The sequence below is a fragment of the Ambystoma mexicanum genome, chromosome 6q (assembly GCF_040938575.1).
Source record: "Ambystoma mexicanum isolate Mex_15411 chromosome 6q, UKY_AmexF1_1, whole genome shotgun sequence".
NCBI classification, from domain to species: domain Eukaryota; kingdom Metazoa; phylum Chordata; class Amphibia; order Caudata; family Ambystomatidae; genus Ambystoma; species Ambystoma mexicanum.
This window is the reverse complement of record NC_090937.1, coordinates 1,081,241,826-1,081,254,777: the sequence shown is the minus strand read 5'-3', so window position 1 is coordinate 1,081,254,777 and position 12,952 is coordinate 1,081,241,826. Positions and strand designations below refer to the sequence as shown.

The 12,952-nt window shown below is 41.3% G+C and overlaps 1 protein-coding gene across 1 annotated transcript in view; it reads right to left on the bottom strand.

The window, feature by feature from the left end:
* Window positions 1-5,217: 5,217 nt before the first annotated feature.
* The window catches only part of LOC138516471 (cyclic nucleotide-binding domain-containing protein 2-like), a 1,453,423-nt gene continuing 1,445,688 nt past the window's right edge, over window positions 5,218-12,952 (bottom strand). Inside the window, exon 17 of the mRNA XM_069631627.1 lies at window positions 5,218-11,034. Coding sequence (XP_069487728.1) covers window positions 10,801-11,034 — 234 coding nt within the window. The 3' untranslated portion in view covers window positions 5,218-10,800. The remainder of the gene's footprint in view (window positions 11,035-12,952) is intronic.

The window sequence follows — 12,952 nt, the reverse complement described above, 5'->3', positions numbered from 1 at the left end:
TAAACAGACTCTTCCTCCACTCTTCAATACCTCTATGCCACTAAATGCTCCCTCTTGTATATATACAATGATCTCCATCTATATGTATGCATATCTATAAATTCTCCCACCTCTTTTTCTCCATCTCCATCTATGCATCCTATACCTCACTGTATGCATCTCGCTATGTCTGTCCTTATGGACCTGTCTTTTGATGTCTCTGTATGAACAGTTCCATCAAGCTCCATCATTGGCTCTATGTACATCTTTAGTAATCATTACATATGTATATGAATCTCTCCATCTACCTATATTCTTCTGTGTTTCTGCATCTCCATGTATCCATACTTCGCCCTCTATCAATCTCTCTATCTGCATTCATCTCTGTGTTGACACACATGTTTAAATTCATCTATCTTTTTGCTTCTCAGGGTATTTATATATCTCTTTGTTTTGTTGCATGTCTCCATATGTCTATATGCAGCATACGCAATGCATCTCTCATGTCTACCTAGTTGTCTATGTGTACATCTATCTATATATCTATGTCTATCCATATCTCTTTATACATGTTAGTGTATGCAGTGCTTAATTTGTGCCAGTGTTTGCCGGGCCTGAGATCCAGCCCTTTTATGTTGGCACCGGCACTTGTCTGAGGGTGAGACTGAGATCTGTATATATGTAATGCACATGTTACTACAGTGCGGCATCGTTTCTGCTAGCTGCTTTAAGTAATTCAGGTGCCGAAGCAGAGTAGATTTTAATTGCAAACTAATTAATGAGGCGTCCTCTCATTTCCAATGTTCCTTTCAAGGTGTGTGCGCAGTTGCGTGGCGCACCAGCACTCATTTATTTCTGAGAGATGTAGTACATGAAGTTTTAAAAAATCATCATATGTGATGTGCCGCCTTCCCAGTACTAAGCTTTCCTTCTACAATGTTTTGTGTTTAGCAGCAGCCAATCAGGAGCCATCCAAATCACGCTGAAAAACTGATTGGCTGTAGCAGTGCATGGCCGCACATTCTACCTGCTGCTGCAGCCAATGAATCACAGCTCCCTCCATTCCTCGTGTGGTGCAGGCCGGCCTAAGCATCAATCTCTTTACGTGGATGTGCAGAGCTTCCGGATAGGCTTGCTCACTCTATGACTACAGCTGTTTTCTGCCACTACTAGTGACAGCGCAGCCTATCATTTTCAGGTCAAGACCAGACACTTCTGATTAGCAGCACAGAAGCACTATAGGGGACTTCACAATAGGCCACTGCTTGTTCCACTGAGCAGAGTCCTGTCATCTCACAGGGAGTTGTTAGCTTTTATTCTGTAAGTAGGCAGTGTGAAGTGTGAACTAATTGCAACGGATGATCATGGTCACTAATTTTAAGGCGTCTCTGGAAATACAATGCCGCTGGGTGCTTTGGAACGACAAATGGTGAGTTACTATAGAGAAAAGACTGTAAGGTTAATTGCCTGCATTTCATGATAGAACATTAGAATCTGGCTTCCTTAAATAAGTAACAACCTCTTCTGCACTCTAAGTTAATGAACGAAACACTTGATAAGAGTTTTACTTTCATTTTGGAATCGACTCGGGTCCTGAAAAACAGTGGGCGGGGGGGACTCTGGCATAGCAATGTGAAGTGACTCACAGGACGTGAACATATCCATTTTATTCAATGGGTCTTAATGAAATAAGTAACACAACATGTCAACAGAATGGCCACAGGAGGCATTTCATAAATGTAGTCTTGTGGTGCTGCCACCCACAAACCCATACCCTGATTTTAGATAGAAAACGATAAATCAATCGATGTATGGAGGCTGTTTGGGCTTAGTGTGAACTAATTGCAATGCATGATCGCTCATTTCCAGACATCAATGTGCATGCAATGCACGCTGCGTTAGAATCACAATTGGTAAAATGACCAAAGTGAAAATACTGTAACTTGAGTGTTCATTGTATTTCAGTATGTGCAGAGTCAGAGTAGCTATCTTGCTTTCTAACACACTTGGCAGTGTTTGCAAGTTAATGAACGCAGCACTCGATAGTTAGATTTTGGTTTCATTTTAGATAATCATTCAGTGATGTATGTTGGCCTCTTGGGCTTGCCTTTCCCATCCATCAAGGTTGCAATCCACAATGGGAGAAAGGAGGAACAGAGAGATGGTGTGAGCAAGACAGATGGAACAGGGAGAGGAAAGGAAGAGATAAGAGGGATGGGGCAACAGGATCCATGGGATGGAGAGATGGTGCAGAGGGAGAATGGACGAGAGAAGCCCTTGGCGGAAACAATCATGACATCTGACTGCAACCCCCATGATCATAAGTGGGATCCTGCTCCACACAAAAGTCAGGAGGGAAAAAAAGCAGTGTGGAAGTATATTAACAGAGACAGAAAGTGCACCTCACTGCAGTGTATTTCTGCATGCATTGATTAAGGGCCCCCAATATAAAACATGCACCAGCCATCCCTCCACCCGATAGCACCACTGGCAGTGGTTGCTGTGTAGCCTCAAACATGGTGACACACTGACACTTTGATCAGCAGCAGTCAGGGAGGGAGGCGGTGGGTGAGGGTGGCAGTGAGCAGGGCTTGTACAAACAACAAACAAGCTAGCATTTTCTTAGCCATGGCACTTATTCTTTTTACAAATTAAGCACTGACTGTATGTATCTCTTTATGTATATCAATCTACACATCCATCTCTGTCTATATACTATGGCACTCTATCCATCGCTCCTTAAAAATGTAACTGTATGTATTTCTTTTCATATATTTCAATATATTAATTGATCGCTCCCTATCCATCTACATGTATTGATCTCCCTGTATGCATCACTACCCTTTATCCATGTGTCTGTATACATCTATCTCAATTCATATCGCTCTGTCATATATGTATCTATCCATCACTCTCTATGCATCTGTCTATATCTCTACCTACATGTCTTGTGATCTATCCATATTTTTTGTGAACACTGTTACTCTACAGACCCGTCTCCCCCTAAACCTGGTGCAGACACCCTATGTCTGTCTGGCTCTCTGTATGTCTGAAGTATTATCTCTTTCACCATATGTAATGTATAGCCTGCTATAATATGCCAAGTCTAGCCTTGAATACCACAATAAGACTGTTATATGGTTGGTAGAGTCACAATATAGAGGGTAAAGCCCCAAAAGTACAAACTCTAATGACCCAACAATGCATACAGCCAGAGTACAAAGGCCCTCACGCACATCCTGCCTCCCCACCAACCAGAGCACAAGCCCTATACCTGTTGTTCTGCATGGCCATAATTGCATTTTCCTCCCATATGGTCCAGGGTGTGGATCTCACAATTGAAATTTGTTGTTGTTTGCACTCTCATACTTGCATCTTCTTCCCTTGGATTCCATGGTGTGGGTCTCACAATTGACTTTGCTGCTGCATGGCTTTTCCACAATTGCACTTGGCCTCGCACACGTTTCATGAATTAGGCTTCACGTTTAGTGTTTTCATACTCTGCATTCTCACCCACATATCCTCCTCCTGGAGAGCTCCAGGCACGATTTTGCAGTTCACACTTCATCTCATCTGTGCTTTGTCACACCTGTATCTTCCCTTGCGGGGGCATGACAGGTGCAGGTTTCACGCTGTGACTTCACTACCATTGTGGTTGGGCACACTTGGATTTTCTTGCTGCGGAGTGACCTGCACCTTGAGTATCACCTTACCTTCAGGAATGCTCTCCAAACATGGCTCGTCCCTTCAGCATCCTCACGGACTTAGAGCATATCCTGGGTGAACTATTAGCCACCCCTGACAGGAATGCAGGGGCACCCGAAAAGACAAGTTGGGCATGGCCCCCCCATGGAAGGCATCTCAGTCAGACTTTATGATAAGCTCTGCAAGACCACATCTAACTGGGTGTCAGTCTTGCTTATCTGCAGAATCTGGCCTTGAGCATGGCTCACCCAACTCCATTCATCTGCAATAAAAACTTCTCGGCTTCAACTACCCAACCACACATCATCACCACTAGTAGAATACAGTTGGGTCCTCTCAACACATTTGGTTCAGCTGTACACATAATCAGTGTGCTGACTCTCCTACTCCCCTGAAAATCTGTCACAGCAACCATCCTGTCATCTGATATCTATAGGCTACTATTAGAGACATAGCCACTCCATACCTACCTTTGTGCAGGCAAAGAAATACACACACGCATTTTATAAATCCTTCCTTTACATGTCACATCTCGGACTACTGTCATCCAAACAGCGCTTTGAGCCTATGGCACCATACAAATGCAATATTAAATAACATAACATAACATGGGAATCTGGCCCCTGACCCCAACAAGAAACAATGTACTGTGCACCTATTGGTGCCGAGGTGTCAGCATGTAAGTGTATTCCCCTCCCGTTGTGGATGCTGGCTTTCTCCATAGAAAGGATGCCAGCATGGCAACCCAGGTCCACACCTGATGCCTGGGTGGCAGTTATGGGGGTGTATTGTGAACCTCACTATTTTGTTTAAAACACAGTAAACATTTTATTGAATTTTAGTTGTTAGTATAGGCGTTGTTTCAAGTGGGTTTAAACAAGTTAGTCTTTATTCATTTTACCCATATTACATTTACTGTGAAAACAAGTAATATTATATTTGCATTATAAAGGTGGCTGACCAGATGTAAAACCAGAACGTGCGCATGTAGTCTTGCTTGATAAAATAATAATTAAACTAGGTTTGATTAAGAATGTGCATATTTATAGTAACGTTGAATCAAAATACTATGGGTCTGATGTACAAAAGCATTTTTACAATGACACAATCCCTATGACAAACAGTTTGTAAATCAGGCCCTTTGTGCTTTGAAGAGTACAAATGTTTTTGTATTTTTCCTGTACAGCATACTATTGAAATAAAAACATACTTTTTTAAAATTTTGCCATAAAGCCAAAAACGAAACCTATTTTGCCTTTGGAAATTTGAGCCCAAAGTACAGAGTCATTTTGTAATTTGTCCCTGAATCCCTCATAGTAAAAATTGCAAGGATAAAATGTAGCAAGCAACATCAAGGAAAAGATAAGATCCAATTCAAAGAAACTGAACAGACAAAAACCAAGTTTCTATTTGTAAGAGCTGTTGAACAAGAATGAGCTTCATTTTACATTGCTAAAAGTCATGTAAGCAAAATTGACGGTATTACAATAATATTAATGCAAATATGTGCTTGAGGAGAAATGATGTGCCACATTGACATTCAAACTGATGCAAAGACAGCCCATTTTACTTTATTAAAATATAACGTAAGCAGAAAAAGTGATTTTATTTATTAATGTGTTTTAGTTTATAAATAAACTTTTCACATAGTATACACATCATGAACATATTTAAATACATTTATAATCCATATATACAGACAAGTACGAATGTCTAAAAATCATATAACTTAATTCATCCTTTCTACTAAAATCAAGCACTTAGCATAATTAAAAACAGAGGTTAAGAAATACATCTAAAACATATACTTATGAGGTCAATTATGTTTCTCCAAGTTATTCAGGGGATACATCAAATGTGCAACAGTAAAAACCCCTTAACCCAACTTAAATCGATATACTGAGCAGATTCTCAAGCGTAAGCCAAACATTATATATTGCAATAAAAATCTTCAAATTGGAAGTGTTAACACTTTGCCACCAGAGAATGTTCTTCGCCTATGTGTTTAATATCATGCACATATTTGCCGTAATATCTTTTGTACACATTTAACATCTTGGGGCAACTGGTCAGAAGATGTTTCCCAGTCTCAACATTTTTGTTATCCTTACACCGCCGGCAGTAACGATCCGCCATAGGGATCTTATCAATTACGCCAGTAGTTGCCAAGACTGGAAGCTGGTTAATCCTGAATAAAAGTATAAATTGTCTTAGTCTTGGTGCTGGACATACATTCAAATATGGCTGTGGTTTGTTGTAAGTATATAATATATACTGTACAAACTGATTTTCTTTAGACCTTCCAATAGAACATAGTTTTCTATCCAGTCCCCCACATCAACTTTCCTTAATAAAGTGTATTTTACTGCCGGGCAATATTCCCCCGCTCTCGTAATCCAGTTTTTCTCATCTAGATGCTTCTCAATAGTTGCCTTAAAGAGGGACTTCTTGGACACCTTACTAAGTTTCTGTCTCATGGATAACAGTAATTGGTTACTGGAAGTAGACATTATTTTCAAGTATATTTCGGCCCTTCTTTTTAATACCATAGATTTAAATGAGGAAAACCCTAATTCCAATCTAAGAACAGCCATAGATTACAGGTAGGAAGGCCCATGAACTTTTTCCAATACTTACCCTCGACTATCTGCAGCGCTTCTAGACCATAAACCAACATTGGCGCAAGTATTTGCAAATACAATATCCTGGCTGCCCAATTGTAAAGCCCCCATGCGTCTAAGTAAATCGATATGCAAGGGCCGTAATTTGAGCAGCTCTGACCTTACTGGCTTGTATACATAGTAGGTAGCCATTACCCTTTTCAAAGTCAATACCAAGAAACTTATAACTAGGTGTATACAAGATCTCCAGTTCTTGTATCTTTACTCTGGTGCGCGCAATTCTTTTACTGGTAAACATCATTGCTTGAGTCTTCTCCATATTAATTCTAAGATTGCTAGTTTTAGCATACTGCCAGAGCGCCTCTGCCGATCTACATAATCCGCTGATAGTATGGTCAAGAATGACCAAATCATCTGCATAGGCGACTACTGGGCACTGCTCCTGTCCTATCAATGGAGGACAATTATGCACGGCACATATTGCACCTGGAAGGTCGTACACGAACAGATTGTATAATGTAGGTGCCGTAACGCACCCCTGTTTAACGCCTCGATTCTGCTCTACTTCTGCCGTCATATTCCATCGAGAATCTAACTTTAGCAAGGTGGTGTTATTTGCATGGAGGAGCTTAAGGTACTATAATAGGCCATGAGGGCATCCTAAAGATTCTAATTTTGACCAAAGCAGCTCTCTGCGTACTCTGTCGAAAGCTGCTTTGAAATCTATAAATAAGGCGCAGAGAGGAGGATTACCCTTCTTCCTGGTGTTGGTGCATAAGGTGTCCAGGATCAACAAGTTATAAGAGGTAGAGTAACCTTTCCTAAAACCGCTCTGAAAGCGGTTTAGTAACCCTCTTTTGTCTACCCAGTCCTGGAGTTCTTTAAACAGTAAACCTGCAAACAATTTGCCAGAACAATCCAGCATGCATAGTAATTTATATGGACAAATATAATTCCAACAGTGAATTGTTGTCAATAACTTCTTCATTCTGTTTGTCCTGTGGTTAGTTGATGCTCATGCCGGTTGCATCACCCATCTCTGTGGGACGAGATGTTTTCCTTTCTCAGGTTAGGGCAAAATAAAGAAGTAATGGACCCTGACTTTACCGGGACAGATTTCTCAATTTTATTTTCATCATCCTTTTTTCCTAAATTCATCACACGTTCTTTCCCATTCTTTCTTTGTAGGTTGTAGTTTGCTGCTGTGCCCTTCTTAGAGGCAGGCATCTTTCCTATTGCAATATTCCTCTTAACAGCAATTAACTGTTTTAGATGGTTGTAGAGATTGATTACGTCCACACTTGTTCCGTCACTCATGATAGGAAAACCACTTCCTCACGATATAATAGTGCTACATATAAACACAGATCAAAGGGCTCGTGCCCCGCAGTCTATTAAATAGCCGCTAGTCCCAGCACTAGGTGCCAAAGCTTACTTATGTGTATAGTTCAAAGGGCGAGAGCAAGTCCTCCACAGACAGCTGCTTAATAATGTCCCAAGATTGAGTAGCCTTAAGTGCCGTTAGGAATCTTAAATTGTCCAATTCTGGTTAATCCCTTATTTGTGGATCAGTGATAGGTGTTCAAGCAGTCTGCTATATTTGTAGATCAGTGATAGGTGTTCAAGCAGTCTGCTATACCCACAGACACACAGACAAGGGAAAATATGTCTTGACAGTCTTACCTGTCAGAAGGGTAGTTCATTAACCCCCTATGTCCCCTGCCCCGAGCCCTGCAGAACTGCAGCAAAAATGCACTGCACTAGTGCACACTACGCAGAGCTAAACTCAGCGTAATAGCTGTGTCACACCGTGACTCACCGAGCGCTGACCTGCCCGAGCTCTGATCAGCCCTTGCTCCAAGGCTCCAGTACTTACAGTGCTTACAGGGGACTGGGCTCATGCACTGGTGCACTGCAGCCACAGCATACAGCTTGGTGGCGCTGCTGGGCCCGGGGCTCACCGCAAAACCCTTAGCACACTACCAAGTCCTGAGCCAAGCCCAAAATCTTCAACTCCGCAGTCACTCCGCGGACCGCAAACAGCTGCAGGCATAGTCCCATTTCCCAGCTGCTCAGCCGCTTGGCCTCGGATTCGGACTCAGAGGTTCGAGGAAAGGACCCTGCAACTCCGGGCCCCTCTCTGTGAGCGTGGCGCATAGAGCAGTGAACGCAGGCAGCATGCAGGGAACACCAAACAAGTCAGAGATCAACTGCTTCCGACAACTGGACCAATTGACTTGTGGCAAGGTGTCGCTTGGAATCTAGAAAAAGTAATTTTATACTGAAATGTACTTAATTGAGTTACTTATGTTGCCAGTGGACACTAAAATACACTTTTTGTTTCCCACATTTACATAGATACATCATAAGGATGTGTGTGTCATGGCAACCATCTACCCGTGGATGGGTTCTTCAACCAGTGCTAGAGCATAGCCATCACAAACTGAACAGTCATATGCATATTCTGGGACAATCGTGCAACCCCAGTTTGACCATTTGCGGTGCCCGTCATCTGCACCATCATGCCAGCCTTTATGCAACAAAGACATGCAGATAGCAATGTTTTGGTTGTCGGTCTGTAACAAAACCTTTTTTCTCACAAACAGAACGCCATGTGCTTCGATAGAAAATAGATGGAACACAATTGAATTATATTTTACTCCATGGAACTTTGACTTTCACAATTCAAGTACTGGCCATCAATGAACGGAATCAGAAAGGTTGCAAGGAATGTGATAGTCGACCTAACAATTAGAACTATGGCTTGTAGTAAACATGGTGTTCTTCCACTGATTGTGTGCAACAAAGTTTTAATGTTTTGTTGGATTTAGTCAACTTTTTTTAAATTGAGAAACATAATGACTTAGTAAATTCCCGACTGAGTAGTTGTTGAAAAGAATGAGTTGTTTTCTTCTTTTTGCAAAAAGAGACTAAACCTTTACTATGTGTGTCTGTGTGTGTGTTCATTTTCTGGGTTTTGCGTTAGGTAACGTAATGACGTTATTGAGGACAGGGTATGTTTGACTATGCTGCGCACAAACCTCATGAGGAGAGGTGTAGCATATCTGTTTGACATGTCAGTGCCAACTTGATGGGCTGCTGATCTGATGTACTGCTGCAAGAGCATTTGAACTTAGGGTGATGGATCAACGGATATGATTATCACAAGATGGCAGGTAAGATGCATTGGAAAGAAAATGTGGTTGCTCGATATATGCTAAAAAATACAGGCCCTCCCTATCCATTAGGCCAATACAATTTGCAAGAGAACTTCTCATGTAATGGTAATGCAAATAGCATTCCCAAGAAATGGCAAATTTCTCTTAACAATAATTACTTGTTTCAACATCATTGCAAGATAAATCCGTTAATCGTGGGCATAAGCATAGATATATATCTAATGCATTACAGAATGTTTTTACTTCATCCTCACAGCTAGAGAGAACTTCAGTGGAGAGACCACAGTTCAGCCGATTGCTCCATTAAAAGGCGAGTGGTAACCAAAAATGGAAGGGAGTGACTGAAGCATGGTGCAATGCATCAATCAGGAGCATGTCTGCATTAATATGCAGCTCATTGACACCACACTACCTATAAGACATCCCTACAATAGCTTTGGTCAAACTGAGATAACGCTCTCTAACCAGACCCAGAAATGCAGATTCCTGGTTCCCATTTGCTCCATGATACAATCTAGGTTGCAACACATAGCTGGAAGAAATCTCTATCTAACCTTATTTGAGTTTGTAAGTCTTAAACTTGCCAAAGCCAATTGTTTTTATACAAACATGCAAGATGTCCGTCAGGTTGTTAAACACTTAGTATTAGGTTGGTCTCAGTGGTCGAAGTGTACGAAAAGAAGTAGTAGAACTATGCTCCCTGCAGCCACACCCCAAAACCCCATCGCCACACCCCCTACCACGCGCCATACAAACCCCATACCTGGGTCCCACCTTTCCTTCTACCCCCACCACTGTGAAAAGGCTGAAAGAAAAGAAATGAAATAATTCTGGAATAGTTTCTTATTAAAATAAAAGTACAGCAATGGTGAAACTTAATTTTAAAAAGTAGAGGAGCGGCGGAAAGGAAACACAGAGAGAGCGGGACATTTTCACAGAGCCATGATTTTGCTAACACAAGAGTACAGTCACAAGAATTCGGCCTCATACTGTTTCGATAATGTAATTTCGCATTCATTGCTGTACCCTTTCATACTTAAAAGCTGTGGAAATATGGGAAAATGCATTACACCTCTGGTATGGAGTCTTCCTGACAGAGGTCTCTGAAATGTCCGCCTTCAATTCGATCAAGTGTCACAGGTACATAAGACTTGTTTGCAAATTTGCTTCAGCTCTGCTACAGAATACATCATGTTAAGACATCAGTTAGCCTATCAATTTCAGCATACATAACACAAGATTATTCACATTGGCACTGTAACCTCAACACAATTTAATTTGAGAGCTTTGTTAAGTCTAATAAACAAAAGTCACAATCATCCTTCAAAAAATGAATGAGCAGAAATGGGCCTGGTTCTTGCTTGGAGCTGTTGCCCGACAAGCCTGGCCTTGTAAGATATCCATGCCTGCTGCTTCATGTAGCTCTCCCTAATCATGCTCTCTGTAGGGCGGTTGTTCACAAGCTGCTGCGCAACGCGTTTGGAGGTGGCGGTCGCTTCAGTCAGAAAGAGCTTCCTGGGAATGAAAACGCACTCGGCCCCTTCACTAATCTGCAAGAGGAGAGAATTCCATGAATACCAAAGGGAAGCATACTAGCAAGACCAACAGTGAACGCGTGGCAAAGAGGACTATGATTTTTTTATTCGAAGATACAGATTCTTTCTTCCTGCCTTCAGCCCACATTCACTCCATGACATGGATGCCAACACATGATGTGATTACATATTTCATATTGGAATAAAATGTAAACACAGTCTACATTTGGATGAAACATGAGTTACTGTGTAAAATGTGCTGGGTTATTTTCTGAACACCATTTGATGAAAAGAGCAGGTGGTAATTTAGAGTGCATTTGCTGCATTCTTACCTAAACGTAGGGTAGTGGAGGTGCACACACATTCTAATGAGGTTTCAAAATGTAATGAGTTAACTAGGTAAGTAGGCTTCTCCTGGGTGCTCCCTATTAGCACTGTGCTACCAGTGCCTACAACGTATTTAAAGAGATGTGGTCCCAAATGGGTCAGTGTTCTTTGAGAGTTCAGGGTAGGATAAGGGTTGTAATTAGATTTAGGGGAAGGTTTAGGAATGGAATTTGTGTGATTGTGGAGGTTTCATTATTTATTTATTTATTTATTGTGATATAGTTTAGTTTATAAACTTTACACAAAATACAAATATAAATATCTTATGAGCATAAAAGTACAAATCAAAATCACATAAATCGTAATTTTTTAAAAGACAGTAAACAGCAAATATATGACACATAATTACCTATGCAGCCAATCCTATCTACAGATTATTCAATTGAAAACTGTTACTTAAAATGTTATGTCCAGTCTGCCTTCAATTCTCAGCCAGATGGTATACAGAGCAATCAGCAGGCGCTTACTGTTAGTATTAACACAGTGGTTCCAGAACAGATCGTCCTTAATGTAGTTCCTAGAATGGACAAAGCCATCCAGCAGAGGGATAAAAGTGCTCGCCATCTCAGGGCATTCAGTCAAAAGATGCTTTGCTGTCTCCAGCTGATCTAGAGCTTTACATAATTGGCATGTTCGCAAATTGGCAGCCAACTTAATTTGTCTTCCTGTGACCATCCTTGTGGGGAGTTGTTCCAGTCTAAGTAGCAAAATAAACCGTCTTAGTGTGGGTGATGGACAAATGTTCAGATATTTCTGAGGTTTCTTAAAGTCATAGAGTCTATATTGTACAAACCTATAACTACGCAATCTCCTCAGGTGTTCGAAATTCTCAGTCCAATCCCATAGGTCTATGCGTTTACAAAGAGCCCTTTGTACTTTATCCGAGTACTCCCCCTCCCTTTCTTGCCACCCGTTATCTGAATATAATTTAGTCATCTGCTCAATTGTTGACATACCCAGATTCTCCCTAGCCAGTTCTTGATAGACAGCCGATAGTAGACCATTCCTAGTGTCACGAGTCATTTGTAGATATAATACAGCGCGCTTCTTCAATACTAGCGCCTTAAGAGAGATTAGGCCCAATTCTAATCTTATTATGGCCATTGGTATACAAGGTGGTAACCCAAGAATACTACGCCAGAATTTTCCCTCAATTACCTGTAGCCAGCCTAAATCTATATCTAGTAGAGCTTCTAGTCCATATGTAATGGCCGGGGAAAATGCCTGTATGTATAGCTGCCGAATGCCCCACAGCGTATAACCACACTGCTTCACCATAAACCTGTGGAACAAGGCAGTCATTTGTGCTGCTCTAGTTGTACGCAGTTGTTTACAGGCCCCATAGTCACCCGTCGCTTCAAAATCTATACCAAGATATCGATATTGGGAAACATAACTGATGTTCAATAAGCCTACCTGAAGTGAAACACGGGATACTCTCTTTTTAGTATAGCTCATGATTTTGGTTTTACCCAAGTTAATACTAAGGCCATTAACCTCTGCATATTCCCAGAGCGCTGTTGCAGATCGGCGTATTCCACTAATA